Raw genomic sequence first — 26,966 nt, 5'->3', positions numbered from 1 at the left:
CGAGCGACGTCTTGTGCCGCGTGGAAGCCGTCCGCTTCAACTTTTACGAGATACAAGAGCTGAAGGATGCCGTCAACCAAGTGTGGAGCTGGTCCCTGGTGGTGTCAAGCACCTGCACGCTGCTGGTGCTCTGCACTTCACTGTACGAGATGTGCAAGAACGGTCCGGCCAAGTGGGAAAACTACACGGCCTTCCTCTACTCGGCGTACATCACGTACGACTTTATCACGCTAGCTAGCACCAGCCAGTCAATGGCGGACATGGTTAGTCGTAAATCTTTGTAATCTCTTGAGAGACAAAAAATATTCAAATGGGAATATCTGCCGGAAAAGCCATATATCTTTTACTCAATTATTACACATTAACGTATGGAGATTCCATATAAACCACTCATGTCCCACATATATTATGATGCATGTCTCATATCACATAGTAGCGGCTACATATAATATATGGAAAAACACCAGTTTTTATATGAAATCCCCGTATGTTCATATAATCAATTTTAAGGAACATGCCTGATATGATACGTACATAGGAAACATAGGTAGTTTTATGGTTGAATCCAGATATGTTCATATGGATTAGTTAACACTGTGTATACGGTTGTTTTTATACAGAAGTTTTAATATTACCAAGAGATGTGTACATGTTTGCTACTCTTCTCAGGGAAATGGGAATATAGGTATGAAAAGATAGAGAGCAAGACAGAGGGTGTTACGACAATCATGCGGGGACAATTTTTCAAGTAAACGAAACTTTTAAAAAACGAAGCAGATCTATTAGACCAACTGTGTAGACATCTCTAAAGGCCACGAGCCTAGAACTCGAGATTTAACAAGGGCGCTGCCGTCCAATTATCGAGGGCAGTTGCTATGCGCCCATCTATATGCCTGTCTCTATGCGTTTAACTGGGACAAGTCGCACATAACATGTTCGATGATTTCATCAGAACCGCATGCTTCCGTCCCTATTCAATCGCTTAAAGTGAATCTTATCCTTCAGCGGTCTTCCTTAGGTCTCCAATATTGGAAACAGTGACTGTCGGAAACAGACTCGTGGGCGACATTTTCTGACAGCGCGAGAAAATGCGCTAAGAGCGGCACTGAATCAAGAGGCAGTAATTACTGTGGGGGCTTATCGTGAGAGTATAGAAATTTTGAATGCCTGCAAGCGTGTTACAGCTTATGGAACAGCGAAGCACTAGACACATCGGCAGCCCAGTAGTAGTGTCATCTTATGGTTTAAAACGTTCTTGAGCTCCTTACTGCTCACGTTGAAGCCAAAGAAAAGATACACTAAACAATAATGATGATGTTGCCGCTGACGCCTCTATGCCATCAGCTCTGTGCTATACGTAGTTCCTAAGTGCATTAGTAATCGTGTACGCTCCCTTGTTGAACTCGAGTTGGTATACAGCACCACTGGCACTGCTGTTCATTGCTCAAGTCGATGCCTTCGGTATTCTGTAAACTGATTAGGATAACGGAGAGGCTAAAGTTTCTGAAAACAAAGGAGCATCAGTGTAGAAGAAGTAGCTGCGATCCCGCGGTTACAAGTTTAAAAGAGAGATTTAACTTGTCTATACCAAGTTACCTGAAAAATTAAGGGCTGTAGCAACGCCGTGGTGGCGATATGTGGTGGCCCAGAATTGAAGCAGAGAGAACACAGAGCTAACATTGTAGTGACCAACCATATTCACATTAGCTGCTGGCGTAAAGTGTCGGCAGCATATTAATCGTTAAGGCGCTGCCTTTTTAAAACGCTTATTTCTCTAAGAACAGCTGCTTAAGGACACCTCAAAAGGGACATCATTGTATAAAGGGCCACAATGTGTCGCTAGCACCATTGTTGTTGCCGTCCCTGTCTGTGATAAGCCGGTATTCTGTAAAAGACACCGACATGCTCGAGTTCTCCAGAAATAACATGAGATCATGCATGAGCAATGACGCATGAACAATGTGCGTGTTCCAAGCTCATTGTTCAGACTCCGGATTGTTTCCTGCAACTAATTAAAAAATTTTGTGTGATTTTGCGGCGCGTAATAATGCATTAGAGCTCTTGTTGAAAATGCAATGCATTTTTAATGAAACTACTTCTTTCTTGTTTTTTCTTTTCACGATTATTCTGCAGGGGAAGAAAATCAAAGAAGCGTGCAAGACTACCGGTAGCCTCAGCGACGACTGCTACAGATATCAAGTAACTTGCATTATCATACTGTACGCACTGTACTACATTCCTACATCTGTATATAGAATAACTTGCTTTTAATATACACCCCAATCATTTCGGTAGCAGCTATACCACATTTGAGCCAAAATATAGCTCGTGTGCGTTCCCCTTCTCGTCTTTCGTCTTTTCGCGCTATTCCCCTGTCAGCATATAGGCTTTGTGCCACGTAGGCATCGTTGTGTTTTCCGTAGTTCGAGAAGCTCATATAAAGTCGCTATACAAGCCTACTTAACAGAATAACAAAAATGTCTACTGACACCACTCGTTCGAATGAGTTATCGTCTAGATAGGAAGGAAAAATATAACTGAAGCATAGTTCTTATATCGATTGCTCAAAACACAAATATTAAAGCTCCATACTTCGAGAGAGAGAGAGAGAGTGAGAGAGGGCGAATATGTGTAAGTGAGAGACGACAGGGGGATGGAGGGCTGGCAATTCAGCTAGTGAGGTTTACACGGCGGTGCTTGAGGCACTGCTATGCTATACGCAAAAGTTATATGCATTGGTGCGTCGCACACTGAACATACCACACCTACACAATATGTACAGTCACGTGGACTTACAATATTGGCGGTAACTACCAATCATGCTTTGACAGATAAAACGCGAAGGCATTTCAAGGATCGACCGGATAGGAAAGAGTGCCCGTTTAATTAATAATATGTAAACGAGGTAGCCCAGCAACAAGTAGTGTTGATTACCAAACACACCAGTCATCGAGTCATCCGCCCTTTCTTCCCCTTCCTCCCTGCACCATCTCCCTGCACTCCTGAGAATTCAGAGCATGCGAGCAAGTTTCAGCTCGTAGGATAGGAATCTAGTCGGGTCTGGCAAGAGGCTGTAAAAAGTAGATATTAGAAGCTACCTGCCTCGAGAGCATTTGCTCATTTCACTACGCAATGCAAAGAACATAGCGCTTGGACCAAGCTATCTGGTTCAGCTGCTGTCAGATGGTCGGGGTGTGCTGGCCTACGCAGATCGAGTACCTTCACAACTGCATTGATCCAGAAGAGCTCAGCTTGAATGGTGGCGACTTCTTCAAGCTGAATATGTCACTGCTCGTGTCGGTGAGTACCTATACGAGGAATTTTAATGCTGGAGCCGTCTAACGTTGAACATTAGGTAACAGCAGAACGCCGAGCCGCAGATACATTGCGGTGAATGCCATGTCGTACCTGCCTGGACTCAGTCAGCGTGAGGTTGCATGTTGAATTCCCAACCGCGGTGGCTGCGGTTCGATGACGCGAAAAGAAAAAAAAAAAAGACGCGCACTTAGATTTAGGTGCACGAAGACCTCAGGCGGTGAAATTTTATCCGGAGCCCTCCGTCACTACGCCTCTTATAGCTCTAGTGTTCGGAACTTCGAACACAACCATTCGATCGATCGATCGATCAATCAATCAATTAACCAATCAATCAATCTGACTACGCTAGACACGTGCTGGTCACATTTGGTGATAGAACCAAGGAAAAGGCAATGAGGGTTCGTGAACTGGTTTACACAAAACACATTTGTGTGACTTTACTCTTTATCTGACACTCCTTTTCTGGCATTACAATGTACCACCTACTTAAACCTCCCCTCACAAATATGATTGCATTTGGCTGTGCACCCGCGTGTAAGCTAAAAAATGTGACGTTGCAGAACCGTTTTGGTTAATTCACGTGACATCGTTTTTCGGCACAATGGCGGGGGCGTGAGCTCTTCTGTAAAAACGATCATTTGTCCCTCTGAGTTTCACACCACTCGACTTCACCTGCTGCGTGTGTCAAGTATGGTTTTGCTGTACCATAGCAAGAACTGCTATATTGCAGAATGCTCAAGATAGTCATCGTGCCTTTTTAATTTACTTTATTTGACATGTGTGTTTTTGTTCTCCTGCTGAATGTATTTGATTTCATTACTAGTAAACAAATTTACGGTAACCTGTGCGTAATATAAAATGTCGCGGAAATTTGCAGTTTTGAGTCAGCGCTTGTTTCTGCCTTCCTTCTTTTTCGAGACTTGGATTTAACGCTGTTGACTGGCTTTAGTGGTTTCCTGGATCCTTTTTTTTCTGCAGATGGCAGCAGCAATCATTACCTACACCGTCATACTGGTGCAGACGAGCCAAAGTGCGACGAGAAATTCTTCAGCAAAACTCAACGTGCCTGGTAAACAACAATGCAACGGCTTGATGGATGTTTGTATACACCAGTTGTCACGCAAATAAAGATGAGGACAAAAGAGATGAAAGTATTGCATGTATGAAAGGAGATAATGAGGTCTGGAAACAGCCGTTTGATGAGAAAATCTCAACCCCACAAAAAGGGACAGTGTAATAAAGGGGAACGGAATGCCATGAAATAGCTGCGCAGACAAATGTCGAACAGCTGATGTTTTGATCGTGCACGTGGCTTGTTAATCGATTTCCTCACTTCATGCTTGATCTCCGTTACTGCATTCTGCCCTGAATTTCTTTCATGTAATGTACGTTATTGTAATTTTGTTATTTATAATGTGTATCATTAAGCTTATATTATTGCTAATCAGTGTGCTTCACATGTTTTCTCCATTTCATGTAGTGTGTGGGATTTTGAGTAGTTGAAAGTTTGACACCGGCGACAAAAAATTAAAAATTAAAAAGGCGTTTCCTTTAATGTGGGGTTTAGTCCAATTTATGTGTTTGTGCATTGCTGCCTATAAAATGATACTCAGCTCTAAATAAAATTTATGCATTCCGCAGTCGGCAGTATTCCCATTTTTTCTTTTAAATACAACAAATGTTATTCAAATTCATTAAGCGGCTGTCTAACGTGAGCGATTCTGTGCTGTATTTGAATACGAAAATTAAAGTTCGCCCTGAGGTCCCTAAAGTCTCCGCTTTTACCCTTTGACTGCCGAGCCCGAGCCGTACTTGGTCAGGCCACGGCTTCTTTGCTTGCAGGAGGCGAGCCAGGCCCGTCAATTAAATTGGGGGAATATAAGGTATAAACCGTACCTGTAATATGTTTTTCGTATATGGATATATTGTGCAATAATTTGCTTAACAAACGAAAGGTAAATTTTGCATAAATTCTTACGAACAAGAGCCTTGAGGGTTAACGGGTTAACAACTCGAAAGTTTTGGTGCAAGATGAATGAGCGTGTCATTTCTTATCCGAGGCCACGGTGTACAAAAAAAAAAGATGCACCACTTGCTTCTGAAGTTGCTTGATTACGTGCACTTAGTTAAAATGATGGTTTTCTTGCTTTGTTCTAAGCGTTGGTTTTATAGTTATTAAAGCACATTTCAGAAGAGGCTCGGAATTAGCCATGCTACACTTCTCCGCAAGGCTTACCCACCATTAGAACTAGAATCTAGCTCTACATAACTCACTCACTCTATCAATCAATCAATCAATCAATCAATCAATTAATCAATCAATCAATCACTCGCTGACTCATCGTTACGCAGTTTAAAGGTGCGTCGGAGGGGAGTATTTGCTACTCGCTTCATACATGAAATAAAACATGAGTCTAACACAATGGTTTTATAGCAGGCAATCTCGATGACAGCCATTGATACTATCAGTTAAGTTCCTGATAGACACGAATGTATACGAGCGCGTTGTCCTCAGAGAAAGGACATTTGCTTTGTTGACATCACTTTATCCACAGCCAAGAAATGCTTTATTTCTGTACCGCTTGCCTAATCGCATTAACTGCGGATGTCAGAAAAGTACAGTTCGTGCGCCTCTGGCATAACGATACTACGGCGCTAACGGAGTAAGTCAACAAACGGGCCAACGGCACGCATTCACACAACGCGTAGACGCCCAAGAGCGGTCGATACACGCACTACAATCACCGGTCATATGTTCGCAGTTTCCCTTTGCATAAATAACGCACGTGCAAGCTCTCTCGCACTCCCTTGCGTGACTCATTCAAGAGCGCCATGGCAACGGCGGACCCTCTGTCCACACCGGCCACTAAGTTTAGGAGGAAGATACATGAGGCATCATTAACTGTTCTTCATTACTCCGCTTACAGCAGCCCAGGCGTGAGCATGCCGAAGGTCCTTTCTTCTGCATCAAAACATGAAGATAAAAAGAGAAAGTATCCACACAACAAGTAAGAAGCTTCGTACGCATGCGCGGTAATGGGCTTCTAGCAGTTCAGATGCCTGTGCAGACAGGGTTTTCACCTTAGCCTATCCACAGTGCCAGGAAGCGATGCGGGCTGGCGGGTGCACTGTCACGCGAACCGGGCATTCAGAGCGCTTTGATAAGATCTTCACTAGCCGAACAGCACTCTGTTTGGAAGTGTGGCTCGGACGCTGTGAGCGAAGGACTGGCTCTCTTCGTTAACGCTGAACAGCGGCTTTTTTGAGGGCCCTCTTGGGGTTCATCAGTAGTTTCTTTGGAGATACCCTCGTTCTACAAGCGTCTATTCCTGTTGACAAGAAACCACGTGCCCAAAATAGGACTGGGTCGAAGGCTTCCCAGACAAGGTATGCATCAATGTGCGCTTGCTCTTTCATAGCGCGACTGTACAAAAACGGTAAGCACCAAAAGCCACTATTGTGCGTTGGAAAAACATTTATAAGTTATCGCAAGCGAAATAAGTATTTTCACGCGGTGCAAATTAGTGGCGCACGAAAGTATGAATGGCATACGACAGTATAAATGCCAGGTACAGACTTAAGGTATCAATTATATGACGCAAAAAGAGAACAGAAACACCATAGCATAAATCAAGTTATGGGCATTGAAGCAAGAAAGTAAACGCGACGATGCCAGCATATGGCCATCGTTAGATTCGGTGTCGCAGTTAAGAATACATGTTTCGGGAAATAGAAGGAAACAACTGAGCAGCATAAGCAGGCCATAGTTCCTAAACTTAATTTTTGCGTAACAATTTTCTTGGTAGGCCAAGAAACTACGTAGAACCTAGAATAAAGTTTAAACTTGAGCAAGGAAAAAAAACAAGCGAAAAGCTTGAACGCTTCCTTACTTTTGTTCATTCGATGACTAGTTGGCCAATGATGTGATGCAAGTTCGGATAGAGAGTTTTAGGGCCATGCCGACAACATCTTGCTGGCAACACATTTAGCTGCATCTCGTTATTCGCCAGCTGTGTTTCAATGCCCATCTTATTTACTTAAAATGATGAACACGTTTTTGGTGTTTGAGAGAGGTAGCCAGTGATTTGGCGCCTTAAAAAGAAAAAAAAAAAAACATACGGCGCATTCCAAGCCTATGTGGGAATTTGTTGAGCGAGGCTTTCTTTGACGCTTGCGCATGTATTGATGTAAACGTTAGGCGAATGCAATGCTAACGAGAGAGGTTTTTGTATAAAACAACGCAAATGCAATGTAATTTTGCTCACATATAAAGCTAATCACGCAAATGTTATCCAATGTTCATTCGTTTTGCTCACTTCACTGCTTTCGGTACACTCGGCTACTTGTTGTGGTGGTCTTTAACATATGAACGGAGGCTTCTGTTGCAGACATCTTCTTGACTTGTTCTTCTTTTATAGATGGCAGCACGCTGATTATGTACTGCTCTCTTAAATCCTGCTGCCGCAAAAAATGTCACTAGGGCAACTGTTTGAATATTAATTTTCTAAGCAGACCACCTCAATCGTCACTCATGATTATTTTGTCAACGATGAGATTGCATTTCGTCTGCTCCGTTTCATATTCTTCTATGATTACGCTGTTCCTACTTTGAAGACATGCTCAAGCCCTTTATTTACGGGAACTACACTCTTGTTAATGCTCGTAATTATATATACATACACATATACCTTCAAGGAGGGCTGAAGACAGTCAGAGGTGTGTGCATGTTATATATATATATATATATATATATATAGATATATATAGAAGTTGTGCTTCTGATTTTCCTATATATATATATATATATATAGGAAAATCAGAAGCACAACTTCGCGGTTATCTTAGGTTTAATATTTTCCCAACAGTTTCGGTCGGTGGACTGACCTCGGTCCACCGACCGAAAGGTCGGTCCACCGACCGAAACTGTTGGGAAAATATTAACCTAAGATAACCGCGAAGTTGTGCTTCTGATTTTCCTAAATACGCTTAGCCCATTGAAAAATCCAGTTACTATATATATATATATATATATATATATATATATATATATATATATATATATATATATAATGCACACACCTCTGACTGTCTTCAGCCCTCCTTGAAGGCTTTAACGTAGTTTTTAAAGTAATATACGTAAGCCCGCCCGAGGAAAAGTCACCGCTTGATTATGGCTGTGGGAAAACTCTCGGTTCTTAATGTGTCGCTCGCAGATTCACCATGAGCGCTAATATGAACGGCTCGTCACCTGGCATCGTGCGAGCGAAACGCGCTTATACCGTGGACGTTGTACCTGTCCAAGGCGACATGCAGGGCTTTTACAAAGCAGAAAAACACAAGCGATCTCCGTACAGCAACATGCTGCGAAGCTTCGCTCTTCAAGCCCGGGCATGTCGCATCTGCGGCTGCCTCTTCATCAAGGACCTTCTCGCGAAGCCCCCAAGGTATGGCCGAGATATTCTTTTGTTGCATTCATTGAATGACTTGCCGCGGTGCAACGCCCTAACCTCAACTAAATATCACGTTTTATTGCTAATTCGGCCATGTTGTATTATTTCTGTCTCTTAGCGTTAAGCCCATCGAACTGCGTGATACGGCGTAAACCTAGAGTTTTTTTTTCAATCACTCCAGTTTGTGAACTGTGACGCAAACCCTAGGAATTCGGTGTTACCTGTATAAGGGGCGTCAATAGGCTTAAGCACCATTGGTCAGCGCGAACATGAAACTCATCGCTACTCACCAGTCGTAAAAAAAGTGCTCGAAATCGTTTATCTCACAGAAGAAATGATGATTGAAAGTACTTTCCGCTTGATTTTGCTTACCATGAGTTCTGACGCCATAGTTTGTTGTTGTGTATGCTATGTGGCATTATATCCACTAGGCTACCAGTGCGCACACCTGTGGACACTTTTTCAAAAGCCAAGTACTCCTGCGCGAAAAGTTGCAAGGCAATAAAATCATGCGCCTATCTCAGCCTGGGCCATGGTTTACTCTGCTTCCAAAGGAGGACACCTTATTTCGGCTGAGGCGGCCATAAAAAAATACAAGATGGCAGTGAGCTTGTTCGCAATCAGTGCCCACTGTATGGACATCTTTTATAAAGTTAAGTACTCCTTAGTTAAAAGTTTACAGGCATTCAAATTAGGTGCGTTTATCATCTTGCATCATGATTTACCATGCTTAAAAAGGAGCGTGTCCTATGTCAGCTGAGGTGTCCGATAGAAAAAAAAATAATAGCTGCCAACAGCTCACGAGATGTTTTTAGTAACTTATGCCGACATTTGTGAACACAGTGAGCTATATGATTTCAAGATGCTTTTTTATGTTAACAATTTTTTTCCTTTCAGCTCGTGATTTAGTGAAAAATAATCGTTTAAAAACAGTTACTCACTTGTTTGCCTACATCGTTTTCGGCAGGGAAGAGCTTATATTAAATTTTGTTGTCCAGGGGTGACGCGAACGTCCGCAGACACAGTGTTCGTGCACAGCTCTTTCTAGTAATAAAACACGGAGCCAGTGGGAAGTTTTGAAAATGGGCTGATTGATTGGATCTGGCCATTAGATTTAAGCATTCTTTAGAAAACAGCAAGGTGTAGGGAGCTTCAAAAAGCTTTCTTAAATTCCAAGGCTCCCATAGTTTTTAACGCCATAGCGTTTAGGGCCCCGTGTCGCAGAAAATCCGGCGTCCGCAACCGACGTGTGATCGCGGGTGGCGGAGAACATCATCCAACCAAAGCAACCGCGCAGGCCCTCCACGTGGTGCAAGGTTTTGGTGAACAAAAATTGAATTTCTCACAGTGAAATCCGTCAGACAAATGGTAAACTACGACTTTACCATTCGGCGTCAGATTCGCCGTCGGATTGTAATTTGAATGTACGAGAAAACCTAATTATGCTATGAGGAAACTCGAACATTTCTACCAGACCTGCGCGCGTCGGGGCAATAGCAAAACCATTAATAAAATAATAAAAAAGGTGCTAGGGCCTTCACGTTTTAATATAACACTTATATTGCCCCTAAAAAACATCTTTCCGGCAATGCATTTCAGTTTTAAAGTGAAGCCAACTTTAAGCAGATCGGTGTAAGCTTGGTCTTTGTAAGCTGGCTTCCCCCGTTCTAGTTCCAGTGAATGAAGCCTACTTGCCGTATGCGAACGATACGATGCGAACGGGCCCCCATAACGCTATCGTGTTCTACTCTTAAAGGCGAAGCTTAAGCGCCTTCCAATTTTTTTTCTCTTGAACGCCGTACCTCTCACTGCAGGTCACCGAGAATTGTCTGGCTCCACTGGTACACGCTGTATGCTGCGGCGTGCTTTGTCTTCTACGTATGGTTCGAGATCGACGTCGTGACGCGCAACGCGATAGAACTTAGTGACACGCACAGATTCTTCACCAAATCACTGCTCGTCTTACTGCACGTGGTGGTCATCGTCAAGGCCAGCAGCAACTTCCTCACCATGCTGCTGGGCTGTCGCAAGATGCTCGACTTCTTCGCCATGGCCGGCAACTTCGAGAGAGAAGTCGACATCCCTTCCTGCAAGTGCTGCGCCCAGAGGCACTTTTTCTGGCACGACGTCGCCGGTGTTCTGACGCTCACGGTCTACTTCGTCAGCTACACAGTGGCGCTGTTTCACCAGGAGCAGAAGGTGGACGACGACGGAGAGCAGTGGACGATCCGCGAGATCGTGGACAGGGTTTGTAGCGTGTTCGCCGCTATCCTGTTCTTCACCTACGACAGCGTCAACTTCATCACCCTCAGACACTCGGCCGGAGTCCTGGTGCGGTACATGAGCCACCTTAAGGAAAACATGGAGGACTACGTGGGTGACAAAGCATTGCCCTGCGAGGTGGAGGCGGCAAAAGAGGTGCAGGCGATGAGACTGCACCTTTGCACGGTACTGGAACTCAAGAACTGCATCAATGGCATCTGGCAAAAATCGGTGGTGGTGTCCAGCGTCGGACTTTTGCTGGTGACGTGCATCTCGCTTTACACCATAATCACAGAGGGCTTGCAGAGGACTGAGCTGTGGATCGCCATGGGCTACGCGGCTTTCAATTCGTACGAGTTCCTCAGGCTGGCTCAAGTGAGCCAGTCCTTGTCTAACGCTGTGAGTACGCGCTACGCCGCCGTTACATCCTATGTGGACTACATTCCCAGTATTTGAATTAAACATGTTGCAAGACATATTTAAAGAGTTTGATCACCATAATCAGCATAATGTTCATTATAATCATCATCGTCATTATTATCTTCAGTACGACAGCCACTACAACCATCAGGGACCCCCTATCATTAGCAATGGCGTTATGTAGGTTGCCAAGGACGAAAAAAAAATTTAAGAAGCTACTTTTTGGTGTTGTGCCTGGTCATCCCAAAAAAGCACAGGGAGATAACTTATTTCAAGTCCGTTTATTACTTGTACGTTATGAAAGTGAAAAACGTATTTTCCATAAACACCACTCTTAAATACCAAAAGCAGTAACTCCTTGTATGTGGACCTCACATATTTGCTAGAGTAACAACATTTGTGATAGTAAAGTATTCCTATAGTATAGTTTCTTTTTCGTCAGATGATGCTGGTTGTCTGCCACGCTGAGGCTACATCCTAGATTTTCACTCATGTCACTGTATTGCAAACGCGTTTCACGGCTGCCTTTTTTTGGCTGTGACGGCACAAAGGTGTCAACTAAATTATTCCAAATTTTTATCAGAGCTGTTGGCAAGAACAACAAATTACTTTTATGCAGTTTCACATTAACCTAACTTCATCTCTGGAAATAATATTCTAAGTAAGCCCTTAGGATTGAATTTTGGAAACGAGAAAATAAAGCAATGCGCTATTAATTTACATCTGTTACGATACTAAACAGTGGGACAAGACATGTGCTGTACTGATTCTAGAAGCGTAAAACATTCAGTAGGAATATTTACTATTCCCAATAATTTTGCACAGTTCCAAGAGATCAAGAATTTGTGCCGAAGAACTCTGACTATGGAGCGCACAATTGCCTACAGTCAGCAGGTGAGCAGCTTTTCCTGGATACGTCAAACTTACTTAAAGTCTGAAAGCTGATTTAGGTGATGTGAACTATCTTAAATATATGGTTGTCAAATAAAACTTTATAGATTACAGATGTTTATTTCGATATCACCGCATATTTACACAAACCTATTTATTTCGGCATGAAGGATTAAGAATATTGCACTTTCGTTTTGCTTGCGTTTTATAATAACGCATCTAACCAGTCAGTAGGAAATCAATTTAGGCACATAGGTGATGTGTGACTGATTTCTTGAACCCTCAGATTACGAAAAGAAAAGACAACGTCACGGACAGAGTAGCAGTGTTTGCTTCCGCACTCTTGGGAATATCGATCCGACAGTGGTGGCGCCTAATTTGCGACATTTATTTGATGGGAATCTCATCCGCGGAGTTGGGTCTGTCTTTAGCTGGATAGTTACTCACCCGTAAAACGGGTTGGTGAAGGAAAAATACCGCTTAATGACAAGTTTAGACAGACATTTTTGCGACTTTTTTGTCGTTAGTCCTCAAGTTGCACAATATTTATCACGAAAATTTCGAACTACATATTCGAGATACAAAAGATATCCATTTTGTTTCCCAACTAACAGGTTATCGTTGTCTTTGCTTACTGAATGCGGTAGCAGCTAATTAGCAGGGTTAATTTGGCTTCAAACAAGAACAAGAACAACAAAAGTCACACACATCCTACCGTAGGGTTATCCATACTTGCAGGTTTAACATGCGTGAACCTTAGACACAACATACAAGTAGACACAAGACAAGCGCTAACTCGTATGAAGTTTTTTTTTGGAACGTGCACCATCGGAGCGGCATCAAGGAAGCAAGGTGCACAGATAGAATCATGCATAAGAGCCCCGGATCATTGTAGTCATCTTGCAATGCATGTGCCACTCTTAAACGAGTTAGCACTTGTCTTGTGTCTACTTCCCTGCCCTGTCTAAGGTGTGAGCGTGTTAAGCTGGCAAGTGTGAACAAACTAATCCAATACGTTATATCAGGTTTTGTGCATATTATGTATACTCTGTTAATAAAAAGGCTATAAGAGGATCATGCATTTTAAGGTGCACCAAGTCCGACGGCTCACAAGTATGACGGTTACAAAATCAGAGCATTCTTATCCGCAGCATTGCTTGTTTAGATGAAAATGCTCGGAAGCTTCTGTCTCAATATCTGGAAAGATATATCTCTTTTCTCTCAGCTTTCACTGAACCAAATTTGATGGCGTTTGTTGCATCTAAAAAATAAAGTTAAAATTGGTCAATTATAGGGAGAATACATTACATATAGGGAGAACTTGTCACATAGTTTTCAGAAAGATTGTTGAAAATTTCAAAATTCAACAAAACAGAAGCACAAAGAGGACAATTCTATAACTCAGAAATAAAAAAAAACGATATCATAATTATTGAATTGCACATATTGAATCATCTAAAGTGGCAAAAATTGATGTAGTATTCACCGCTCTCACACATACCACTTACTTCTGACTCAGACTTTTGCAAAACTCTCGTAATGATTGTAACAACTTCGCACAAACTGTGAACTTGTGTATAGCATTTCGCCGCTTCAGATTCTCTAAACGATGCTGTTCCAAGAACTACAAAGATCAGAAGACACTTTGTCGAGACTAAAGTGTGAAACGGCGGAAGCCTGACACCAGTGCCTGTTAAAGTGTCTGTTAAATTAGTTTGTGGCCGCCTGGAACTGTTGCAGCGCGGTTTGTGGATCAGGTGGAGACGCGTCTTCCATGGTGGTGCTGTGCCAGCTATGCGCACTACAGGCATCAGGGCATGAGTGGAGCAGACGACAAAACGGATAGGCAAGCAGGCGCCGTTGCTATAGCAACTGTAGCAATGACGAAGAAATGGCAGACCCGCGCGGCGCCGTAGCACCCGACTTGACCACAGTGACGTCACGCACGCGAGCCAATCAGGAGGCGCACACCTGCGCCTAGCGACAGTGACGTCACGACACAGAGGAGACGAATCAGGAGGCCGGAAAGCTGTGACAGTTTCTGCTAACAGCAGATGACCTTGACAATGAGTCATGAAAGGCTCATTTGGGCCAGAGTTATGGATTACGGGCAGAGTTACGGGCAGAGTTTTGGGGCAGAGTTACGGAATGAACTTGGAGCTTCAATTCTTTTCAAGCTTTCAGATTTTCATCAATTATTTTGAAATAATTGTGGCCATATATCAAATTATTTTTTCTACATTCGAAGGAATCGCGATTTCTCTCTCAAGTTCAACGAATTTTATTAGAATAGTCTGAACGGTTGACTAACGAGAGCATTTCTTCGTTTCAAGTTGATTTAAGTAGGGAGGGCAGAGTTAGCTTCGATTTTAAGCTTCGTTTTAATTTCAGCTTACACTGATGATAGAGCTACAAGCACTTTCGCGGTTTGATAAATATTCGCACGAAATGCAACCCAAAAGAACACATACAGCACAGGGCTCGGAGACTTCTGCCCTATCTCATATTGCAGTAAAAATGACAAGTGGTGAAGCTGGTGCCTATTCATACTGCAACATGGTAAGCCCAGAGCTACACCCGGACTGATGAAATGGCCAGCATGTGCGCTGAAATTTCAGTTAAGTTTATCATTGAAAAGAGCTGTTTGACACACTAAGCAGCAGCAATACTAGAATCGCGTGGGTTGAGAACATATAAAGCTGTAGCGCATATCCTAACCGCTTCCTATTCTCAGTATATGTACTTTGGGCTTCTCGTTTTAGAGAACGATCCTTACTTGACCTAGTCAATAGCAGTTTAATGATCATAATTCCATACTGTCACCCTACAGTTACACATGAACTGGAAAATGAATAAAAGAAAAAGAAAGGAGAAAAGAATCCCGTGCCATTCCACTCTGTGAAGGTGGACGACAAGTGAAGCTGTTTGGCACACGACAGAGCACATGACCTGTGTCATCGTGCAAGGCGAGCCGCTTGCGGCTGGCCTCTCGGAAACGATCTTCACCGGTGTTTGCCGCCCGCCGCTGCCGATTGCTCCTCGGGAGCGTGCACTAGTGACACACGGCCTCCCCATTACGACGAGAGAAGAGAGTGAAATTCAAAATGGAGAACGGCAGGTTGCCTTACCGACAACGCACGACACTGCCGCCACCACGGGAGAGCGGAAGGAAACTAGGCACGCACGAATTTAAAACGACGAAAAGAGAGGGCGGTGTGAACGTAGACATGGCCGACGGGGTCCGCTGAGCCGTACATTTTGAGAAACGTTTATTGTCTATCAGAGAATCTACTAATCTTGAAAATGGGGTCTGTTGATAACTAATTTGCTCAAAATGCATATCCGAGAGATGAAACACATAAAAGGTTTTTCTTAGAACGAAGCCATTTTACATCAAATTCGGCACCTGAGTTTTTGCGTACGCAGTTGAAAAATACACGCAACCCTAGCCACAACGAGCTCCGCTGTAAATAAAAGTAGGTGCCTTATAGCGTAAAATAAAGCAAGTGTTTGTTGTCCAAAAGGATCTTTAATGTGCTCGAAACCCCACAAGCAAGCGCGTATAAATGAATTGCACCATGCACTGATACACACTCATGTATGCTGCAGTGTAGATGCGGATTTTTATTCCTTTTTTTCCTGGTGATATATTTTCAATTTGACATTATATTATGTGTATCATGTTGCATGATTTGCGTCTGTCACCACTATCAGCAAGAAACAAATGTCTGCGCAGGTGCAGTATTTGCACAACAGTATAAACCCAGACGACATTAGCCTGAATGGAAGCGACTTCTTCAAGATCAACCTGGCTCTCCTTGTTTCCGTAAGTGCTCGCAAACTATCGGTTATCAGCGCAGGCGGGTAGACCCTGTCGTACAAGCCATTTACTGCATTTTTCAAACTCATGGATAAAATGTGAATCAGCTTGCGGACGCAAATGCCGCGTGCACTTTCAACTAGTATCTATTCAGTCGTCCTTTAAGTTCTGTAGTCGCCTATCGTTCACAGAAAACCATGCCGTTTGCTAAGCTTTCCTTAAAAAAGGAAGTTTATGAGGCCTGTATTTATTGATATGAACCAAAGAGGCGCTTATTGGAATGCTACTAGCTTTGCTGGGTCCTCATCACATGCTTCGTAAGACGTTGCATTAATGTGGGGCCTTCTATTAGTCAAGGCACAAAAGTGCATTTGTACGTTTTTAAATTTGAATGCACCTATTGCATGCGTTATTGTGTTGTGTAGACAGTCCAAACCACCACGCGTGGGTTTTTATTGGTAACAATTACTGGTGTCAGGATAGGGGCATTACTAGGCCTCGTTGTTATGGCAATTTTATTACGAAAACGCAACACAGTGCCTTGAATATTGGCCCTAGGCATTCATTTTGGAGCTGTTCATCAAAGAATGCGAGACGATGCATGCAAGGGCACACACTTATTTTACAAGATGAGAAAAAATATAATGACATTATTCTTCTAATAATGTGGTCTTAACCGAGGTTCTTTATTTGTGCTTGTGTGACCCACTGCGCCTTTCAAGCATCAGGACAAGAGACAATTACAATCTTCTTTTATTGCATGATCATAGTTGCGTTATAGTTAGAGGAACAGGCTGAAAATTGAGATGTAGGACATCGGCATACCGACCAGCGATTATAAACTGATGCATTGGGCAAGGGTGGCCGGCGATATCTACTATACATGTGATGCCACAAACGTTCACGGTTTACCAAGCACGCGTGTACTTATCTATGTTACGCACGTACCCAAAGCTCTTCACAATAAAACTATGAATGTGCCAGAGAAAGATGGAAACTGCAAGTTATAGCTTGTCTTCCTCAAAAATAGGACCGGAATGAGGTCAGCAAACAAGGCCCTTAGTGAGGACAAAGAGAAGTGCCTTTGTCGAAATGCTGGCGCCTGCTTAGGGCTTCCCTGGCTAGTTTATTGTTGCTCACGTGTACATGAAGAGTCATTTAATGATATAGACCAGAGCACACTAGCCCGGATTCACTAACGCGCTCCTCGGATAGCGGCCAATTTCGCATGTATGAAATAGTGGTTATGGTGTTGTGCTACAAAGTCCCGAGGCCACAGGATCGAAACCCGGCGGCGGCGGCAGCATTTCGATGGGAGTGAAATGAGAAAACGCCTGTGAACCGTGAATTGAGTGGACGTTAAAGAACCCCAGTTGTACAAAATTTAGCCGGAGTCCCTCACTACGGTGTGCCTGATAGTCAAATCACTATCTTAATACTTAAAACCCCAGTATTTAATGTTTTTAATTTATTAAGTTGCGTCGACCTGCGTACGGAACAGCCCGTAATGTACTGAGTCCAGGTAAAGATGAGCTGGTCGAAGTACAGAGAATTGTCAGTATTTGTTAAACATTGCCAATAATCCGAACCACGCTATCGCACTTTGACTAAAGAAGGTACAACTCATTGACACCGACAATGCAAATACACGAGCGATTTTTTTGCTTGTGCCCGAGATTCTGGTGCTGTATTACACTAAACCGTTTCCTGCGCAGATGGCCGGCTCAATCATAACGTACACGGTGATCCTGGTGCAGACGAGTCCAGATCTTGAGGCTACAACCACTTGCGGACCTGAGACCACAGCTACGACTACCGCAATTGCTACGACTACCGCACTTGGTACCTAAGCAATAAGACGAATAAAAGGAAGAAGAAAAATCAATATGTTTCAACGACTCCTTCGGGTGTGTTTCACTTCTGGCCAGCATTGGAGATAGTCTGCGTTGGCAGCTAAGAAGACAGATTCGAGCCGAACTAACGGAACAAATCTGGAGCCTTCTAGAAGACTTGTCTGCGGCGTGACGCCACCTCACTTCGACATGAGAAAAACTAGGAAAACCACGTAGCTGTATTTCCAGTTTCTCTGTGCGTAACAATAAAAAACACAAAGTAGCTTGCAGAACGCGCTTAAGGAAACGTGACTATGTTATTATGCGAGTTAGACGACCTTTCCGTCGAGTTTCCATGCCTTCTGTTCAGCCGCCAATATGTTTGGGCAGCAAAGTTGCCGCCATCGTTGTTGATTTTCATACTGGATTCGCGAAGGTGTCTTTTTTGCCGGCTTCATCAGAGTTGAAAAAAAGACTTAAGATGAGAACTGTCCACTTAGCTGCCCCTTTAGCCGTCTACGTCGAGAGTGATAGAGAGAAAAGAAGAGGTGCAAGGCAGAAAGGTTAACCAAATGAAGTGTCCGGTCGGCTACTCTGTACAGGGGGATTGGATAAGGGCTGAAAAGATGAGAAAACAAGAGAAAGTAAAGAAGAACGGCTTGTATTGGAACACAGCCTACTGTTGAAAAAAAAGAATAAAATGAAAGAATTGATAATCATTATTGTTTAAATACAGATAGTACTGACCAATAGGCTAACGGGAAGCGAGAACTTAATATTGTGTTTCAATTGCGAACCATGACCAGTCGCCCCTCATGAGTAGGTGCAACAACAAGGTTGAAGGCAACAACAACAATAACAACAACAAGCCTATGGCTCTGAACTTACAGCGACACCAGTAGACTTTTATGACACCCGCTAGTGAGAATTGGTGGAAGCCGACAGTTTTAAAAGAGTTTTTGTGAATAGTATTAGAACAAAGATAACGCTTCAAATTGGGATATAGGCGTGAAATATGTTTCTAATGAGAATTTAAAAAACTATGACGACGCTGAATAAAAAGTGAAGAATATTAAGAAAGAATAAAAACAGAAATAATAAACAAAATGGTCAAGTACAACTTTTTCTTTGAGAGGCCGAAAACATGGTCTTCGTCCGCAACGGTATTGCCTGCTGTGGCCCCTGAAATACATGCTTACAGACACTTCCCATTTCAGAGTCTGCTTGGCGACAAAACACCGCACAAATTTCCGTTATCGAAAGTTGTGTGATAGCTAAGCCATTAGCGCGTCCGACTTTCATCTGCACTATGTCGCCGGGGTACGAGTTGAGCTGAGGAAGCTGATGATAAAGAGGTTGCCTTACAACGTCAACACGAATAATGATAGAATGATGGCGTGGCGGAAAGGACAGAGGAGCATGCGAAACCCAGTTTCAGGGTATTTAACATACATACTTTCGTATTGTTCGGATGAACGGTGTAATGCAGGTGTTTGTCCGGCGAACTGGTTCTTCTTACAGTGTGTAAGGGATCAGTGAATTATGAAACGACAGCACAAACTAAAAGCAGCACGCAGGGAAAATACTTAGTTCAGTAATTCATACGACCAGCGCTTAGACTAAGCGCAATTAAGACACGCACATATGCTATCCTATGTGTGTGTGTATAGGTGCACATATGCGGTGCTACACAAAATGGCTCAAGTTTATGACTTATTAAAGGTGAAAGGTCTGAACGACCTCAGCTATCAGTTTGCTAAAGATTTGAGACTATTTTGCCCTGCTCGCGTCCAAGAGCCAGCTTGGGGTCAATAATTATGGCAATACACTAAGCCTACTGAAGCGATTGACTGAACACGCTATCCTGAGGAAATGCGAGCGACATTTTGCTTGTACTGGATGCAATGTTGGTGCTTGGTTTCGGAGACGCTCATTTCCGCCGCGTCCAGTTTGCCCAGAATGAGGATCAATACGGTACACAAGGTTTCCGGTCGCCTTACATCTAGTTGACGTGTCCTAAGCCACTTAGGAGGCCGAGATTGTGCTGATGACTGCGGGAGTGAGAAGGCAAAAAAGAAGCTAATTTCCGTTCCGCTGAATAGCTCGCATGCATACGAGTTTCTTAGCTGCCGTTTCGAAACAGGGGCCAAATTCACAAAAACGTTCTTACGCTGAAACTGATCGTAGGAGCAGGTGTCAGCCAATCGTGGTGTTGGACATATCATTAGCGAAGGCGACTGGCCAGTGGCGGAAGAGCGTTTACCAACGACAAGCTTTGTGAATTCGGCCCCTGATGTGAGCTGCACCTCACCTCAGTAGCGTACTTTGGCGCACGGAACTTAGGTATTGTCGCTTGTTAAACGATGAGAGTGACTGCGAATCACGTCTCAACAATGAGACAAATCATTTCTGTGTTACACTATGCTATACGTGGAACTTATCCATACGTTATGATGCTCTCTGAAACAACGAACAAAGGCAATTGTGACGCGAAAATTAGACATTTCATGATCTTCTGGCGACACTTAGAGATGCTAGGTTTACGGCTGTCTGTGATGGTTACGGTGTTGCAAAAAAAAATAAATATAAAAAAACACTTCCGACCGATTTAATGGTGCCAACATACAGAGAAAAACTCTTCACTTTGGCAACTGACGCCGTTGGGTTGAGCAAGCAGTTTCCACCCGTTCATAAAATAGTGTGTTCAGCATGGCATTGCATTATCCCCTCCTGTAAAACGACAACAACAACAGCAACAACAATCGTAGCAAAAAAAAAACCCACCAACAAAAAGCAGGCCGATTTGTTTTTCCAGCAACCACGTCCTTGTTTTCTTATTGGCTAGGTGCTCTTTTTATTTCAGTAGTTGGAATGCCATTGGCGTCAATGTAATTCTATAATCGCATGCAACATATAGCCCAGACGAATGCAATCTCGTGCGTGGGTATTTCTTTTTTCAAAATTTTTTATGGAAAAAGAATAGCATTCCCGCTATCACGCTTACCCGAGCAGGCATTTTTTTTTTAATCTGGCTATCGAACAAGCGCAAAGTGTTTTTTTTTCTAACGCCCATTTTGAACAGCGATACCACATTCTGCGAGCGGATATTAAATTTCGCTGTTTGAGGATGCCGTGCTAAGCACAGCGAGGTGTTTCCTTCGGACATTTGTTACCCTTCCACCCTGAGTTTAGAATATGCATGCACGTCAATAATACTGATAACAGCTGGAGGCTACATTTTGTTCTCATCGACAACGTTCTGGTCGGCGATTGGAAAACATGAGGTTTTTCAACAGAGTAACGCACAAGACATAAAAACAGTTCGGGACAATCCGAGGAATAGGCATCCCTTCTTAGCACTCGTTATTTTGAGCGAAGTGTCCCGCGTGGAAGCATTAAAACAGCCGTGGTGTTTGAGGTACGGCTGAGCTGTTTCACAATTCAAAAGAGTACCGGATTCCTGATGAGCTTATACCAGTCAAGGCGTCCGCAGCAACGAAAAGTTACTCGACCACAAATGTTTTACTTGGGCTTGCCTTCCAAATCTCATGCATTCTACGAAGCGTCATCTGTGTTATTACGCGCCCAGCATTCCAAGGTGTCGCGCGCTTGACACAAGAGTTCCGTATCTTGTCAACGTACCTTGCTCTTCTCCACGGCACCCCGGTCTGACAGAGGCGCCTCGAATCCAACCACGTAGTGTCTTGTCTTGCATATAGCGAACCCTCCAACAACTCCGACGTGCCCCTTGATTTTTTCGGAGCCTCATATCATCTAAGTGTCTCCAATCCCACGAATCTGTTGTACATTTCATCAAATAACTTCGGTGTCCTAAATTTCACCGGCTCACCAGGAGGCCTCAACCACCGTCGTATATCACACAACGGTAATATAATCTAACAAAAGTATGTTGTCACTGACGCCATCACCAACATGACACACGCACAAAAGGTCTAATCATGCGTAGAGATAGTTTCAATTCCATCAAAGCCTTGATCCCTCCTAATCATAGCATGCTTATATCTAAGCACAAGCCACCCAGCTGCTCTTCGCTAATGGCGCGTAGCTTCAGGTTACATGCCCGACTGTGTCAGCTCTGCGGTTGTTTCTTCATTCGGGACATCTTCAGGGGCGTACACCACCAAGCACGGATGGTGCATTGGAAAAGCCTGTACACCTTCTACAGCTGCGGATGCGTCTCTTTGTTGGCATTTCTGATGTACGAATCGCTCGCTGCTTGGATTACCGAATGGTCGGGACATGGAGAGCACCTCGAGAGCGGGATTCGCATCACTCTTCATACCATGCTGTTCCTCAGGTAAATAAAAGTTATCGCGAAAAAAAAACAAAAGCCTGTCGGCTTTTGCCTTTACATCTGCTTTTGCGATAGTGTGTATGCGAGATACAGAAGTGTAGCAGTTACTTATTTGATTTTTTAGACTTCAGAAGGCCTTAAGCGTCTGCTTTGCCGTTTAAGCAAAAGTACGTGTGATTGTGCATTTAGCAAACTGTGAGTCCATGTCCTCCTTTGTAAGAACTAACATAAATTTCTGATTTTGGTTTTGCTTTGCGCTAAATATACGTTGGGGCCCCGCAACGAACACAGACACTTTCTTTTGATTCGTGCTCGGTCAGTACTCACCACATGCGTATCGTTCGAAGCACCACCTGGCCTCCTCAGCATATATCCCATCCAGCTCAGCACAGAAAACCAAAACAGCCCCGGTCGTCTTCATTATTTGTAGTTTTTGTGGCAAAATGCGGTGATGGCGGTGTAGAAAACTTTATTTCAATGTTGGCATCAAGGCGTGTGTACAGCTGTCTCCTTGTTTGTTTATTTTTAGAGTTTATTTAGGTGAGCGTCGGCGTAACCGAGCGAGCAAGCACCGCGAAGGATTAAACAGCGAATGCGGAGCGCAGCGGGGGATCAAAGACGGGAGGAGGAAAGCGGAGGGTTTGCAGCGAAGCCATGAAGCGGAAAGCGGAGGAGGAGGGTATGGCCAAAGCGTGAGAAGAAAAGCGTAGTGCGGCGACGATGGCTACGAGATGGCGCCAGAGTAGCGCGCGTCGTCTGGCAGGTCTGTCTGCGGCAGCTGCTGTGAACAGCGCCCACGCGCCACCCACGCGCTTCTTCTCGCGATCTCCCGATCAGCGAGGCAGTCGCGCCACACTTCGCTCCGTTTGCAACATGCAGATTGCAGCGACAGATTGTCCGCGGAGGCCAATATATCCCGCAATGAAAACACGTATAGAGCTGCGCCAATATTTCGCATTAGGAAGTATCGCAATCGTCGGTGAATTCTTTAATTCAACAATCTCAGGTTCCCGCTTCCAAGAAGAAAAAAATTGGCCGTGGCTTAACTCTGGTTAAACCTAGTCGAGTAGCGATAGCTACATACCCCCGGCTACGCTTAGGCTTCGCTTGTAGTTACACATGTTATTAAACTTAGTGGTTTCCCACTAGAATAAGAAAGGAAAGTTGTTGTGGTCAACCAACGGGTAAAACCAACGGCAGAAGCGGTGGCCGCACGGCGACCGCGACGAGGCGAGTTGCCGGAGAATCGGGGCCCGTGGTGAGACGTCACACAGAGGGCGCGGCGAGTGCCCAACGGCAGGAGCGGTGGCCGCGCGGCGACCGCGACGAGCCGAGTGGCTTGAGAATCGAGGGCCGTGGTGTGACGCCACAATGCGGCCACGGCTCAAGGTGCAGCGACGGCGAAGAGGCAAAAACCTGGCGTAATGTAGCCATAGCTACAAAAATATTCGCTCCACACCTGACTCCACGATGTAGGAGAGCTGTGAATTATCGTAGGGACCGTAAACCCATGCTCTAAGGCCGTTAAGGGAAGAAACTTAAGAAACACAGTCATGAGCTGGAGTAACTCGCTATTTTTCGCTAATCTTCGCAGTATAAAACATGAAATGCTCTTAGCTCCCGTTGTCGGCAACCTCCAAGTGACCTTGAGCCAAAAGCCAGAGTCGTTATCCGGGCGCTCAAACGAGAAGATCCGGTCATCGTTTCGAAAACAAAACGAGATCATCCGGGCAACCAGTCAACAGTTAAGAAAATGTGGTCTCTCTGGCCCCCAACTCATTGTACAGGGTTGGGGGCCAGAGACCATAACGTACGCTACTTACTGCCCAAACAAGTCACAAGAAATATTGATTGTCTTCTTCTTCTCCTTCCTGGGGTTTTAGGTGCCAAAACAAGTTCTGATTATGAGGCACGCCGTAGTGGAGGGCTCCGGATTAATTTTGACCACCTGGGGTTCTTTAACGTGCACTACAAATCAAGCACACGGCCGTTTTTGCATTTCGCCTCCATCGAAATGCGGCTGCCGCGGCCGGGATGCGGCCGCCGTGGCTGCGTCCGGCGGGCCGCGGATGGTTGTGTGGTGTAGTGTGGTCTGCCTTTGCGAACATGCATTATACTCATTTAACATTGTGGCTAGTATCTTCTCCAACCAATCTGCTTTGCCGGTAGCCATTTCATGCTTACATCTACTGTCGATTGTAGGAGAGCTAGGATTTTTTTTTTGCTTCATCTCACGCATCCTCTTAAAGTGTCATCAAAATGTCATTAAAGGCTTGCTACGCGGCTAAATGCAATGTTGTTTACCAAAGAAAGCTATTTTAGTTTTTTTACTGCGGCAAAGTAATGTCACAAAGAGCTCTGAATGGCCACCAGTACACGTTATTCGACGTCTCGACGCTTGTACGACGCGGGCATTATTAATGCAGAACGCGTACTAGGTCCTGTTACGCTCTCATATATGAGGCGCACAAAGTGGTCAAAAGAAGGGCTCAAATCGTCACAACTACGTCTGAAACAGCTCTGAAGGGCTACAATTATTAGACATCTGGACGCTCGTACTCTGAGCGGAGATGGTGCTTGTGCACTTGTAGGAAGACGTACCAAGTGCCACGAGAAAGGATTTTCTTTAACTTCTAATATGTTTCTCTACATAACAGTGCTCTATAAGGGTGAATCTGATCTAAGAGAACCGGCCATTATGTCACGCATACCCCACGCGCATTCCTCAAGCCACAGTGCATATCTGGATCTGAAGTGAACTTACGCCTACACTGCAAACACACAAATGGTTTGGATTTAAATTGGGCTTCGGCTAGCTGTCTAGCGTATAATGACAATTACGATAGGGCTGCGCTGCGTTAAGAGTTTTGTGAATTTTTTGCGCTGTGAGGTTTTACGGGACATTTAAAACCGTGTCGGTACAATTGGGAGTACTGGTCGGAATTCGAGAGTCTCCCGGAGAAATCAGGGGAGTCGGCAGGTACCCGCATCCACAACAAATGATTAACGAAAACTATCAACAATGACTTGCTTTGTTCTATAAATTTGCTTCGGTTCACTTAATCGTGCAAACGCGAGCAGCACGAAATGCGTTTTTATTCCAATTATTCCATAATTCAGTGCTGAAAACTGCATCTTTTGTACCCAGGATTGCCGTGAACTTCCTGTGCATGTTGTCGGGCTCATCCAAGCTCGTGTCATTCTACCAGCGGGCCTCTGCCTACGAAAAGAGAACCAACATAATGTCTTGCGAGTGCTGTGCTACCATGGACATCTTCTGGTCTGACGTGCGAAGATGTTGCATCTGCATACTCTACTCCGTAGCAGTGGCACTGACAGAGCCTCGAGGATCAAGCGGACCGGAGGGTCCATTGTCGGATACCTTTCACTGGTTCCAAATTTTGCTCACTACGCTTTTCTGGTTAGTCTACGACAGTATGTACGCCATCGCCTTGAAGTCGTCCGCTCAAGTCCTCGGCCGGTACATCGACCAAGAAGTAAAAGCCTTAAGGGTTTTCGTGAGTGACCACTGCGTTGGTTTCGACCACCGCGCTGACATGACCAGACGGGTTGAAGAAGTTAGACTTAACATCTTCGCGGTGCTCCAGTTGAAGCGGGAAATCAACGATATCTGGATGTGGTCGCTCGTCGTTACGAGCATGCACGTCCTACTGATACCCTGCATCTGCGTGCATGAAGCCTGTTATTCAGCGTATGCTGCCGAACAACGCTATGGCTTGGTCCTGTACGCCGTGTACATTGCCTATGACTTTGCCACGCTCGCCCACGCGAGCCAGTCACTTATAAACAGGGTAAGCGTTTGCAGTGTCCTTGCGGAACTGTGCTTTTATTTGCAGTCGCGTCCCACTTGAATCGCCGCACAAGACAATGGCAAAATTAACATGCGTTAAAAAATTCTTAATTGTTAATAATGAAAATGTTTTGAGTGATTAACGAAAAGTAATGCCCTTTTCTAAAGCTGACTTAGATTCTTGTTGTGTTGTTGTGTATAAGTTTTAACAAAGCGCGTTCGAAAAGCTCCTATGCCTTGAACAACGACCTTTCACAGCGCAGTATATGCTTTTGTCACAACTACGGCACGTAGTTGCTCGGCTCGGCTGTTCGCACTGTATTGCCAGAAGACCGACAGTGCTTACCTCAAGCTGTGACAGAAATGTACGCCGAGTTCTTTATTAATTGTAGTATTCTGTACGTAAAAATAAGAAGCTTTCTGCTAAACATTTTTTGTCATCTCATGTACAAGACTTGCGTCCAATGCGAAAGACAATTCTTCACCTGCTAACAAGAACACACTAGGTGACAGGAGCACTTAGAGCAAAGTGGACTCAATCGTCAGGATGACTACGTAAGTGTCTGAAATCACAAGTGATATTTGATATGAGAAGAGATTTGGTCTCTAATTGCCGTCATATATCGAATCAATCACTTCGACAGAAGAAAAAACGTGGTTCGAGTTTTTAAATTATTTCCGTTCCTGTTGAACACCTTGAGCAGACAGAAATTATTTTGCATTTCGCAAATAGAAATGAAAACTAGTATAGGTGTTTGCTTCACAAACACTATCTTCCTTTCTCGTTGCTCAATCAGCTCTTTTGTGCACGTACTTTAAATCACAAATTCAAAACTGTAAAATATAA

At 44.1% G+C, this 26,966-nt stretch overlaps 1 protein-coding gene across 1 annotated transcript; it reads left to right on the top strand.

Annotated features, from left to right (window-relative positions):
- The first annotated feature begins 6,449 nt into the window (after positions 1–6,449).
- On the top strand, positions 6,450–18,031 carry LOC119464856 (uncharacterized). The gene is made up of 6 exons (XM_037725753.2): positions 6,450–6,705; positions 8,532–8,762; positions 10,583–11,429; positions 12,276–12,344; positions 16,078–16,167; positions 17,877–18,031. Exons 2-6 carry the CDS (start codon positions 8,539–8,541, stop codon positions 18,009–18,011), a joined length of 1,365 nt encoding a protein of 454 aa, XP_037581681.1. The 5' UTR covers positions 6,450–6,705; positions 8,532–8,538; the 3' UTR covers positions 18,012–18,031.
- Positions 18,032–26,966: the final 8,935 nt, after the last annotated feature.

This window comes from Dermacentor silvarum, chromosome 9, assembly GCF_013339745.2.
Source record: "Dermacentor silvarum isolate Dsil-2018 chromosome 9, BIME_Dsil_1.4, whole genome shotgun sequence".
Classification (NCBI taxonomy): domain Eukaryota; kingdom Metazoa; phylum Arthropoda; class Arachnida; order Ixodida; family Ixodidae; genus Dermacentor; species Dermacentor silvarum.
The sequence above is the reverse complement of the archived record's forward strand: the minus strand, read 5'-3'. Positions and strand labels throughout refer to the sequence as shown.

Coding starts and splice junctions, on each gene's coding strand:
- LOC119464856 (XM_037725753.2), top strand. CDS start 8,539: ATGAGCGCTAATATGAACGGCTCGTCACCTGGCATCGTGCGAGCGAAA. Junction 11,430..12,275: donor GCCAGTCCTTGTCTAACGCT/GTGAGTACGCGC, acceptor AATTTTGCACAG/TTCCAAGAGATCAAGAATTT. Junction 12,345..16,077: donor CAATTGCCTACAGTCAGCAG/GTGAGCAGCTTT, acceptor ATGTCTGCGCAG/GTGCAGTATTTGCACAACAG.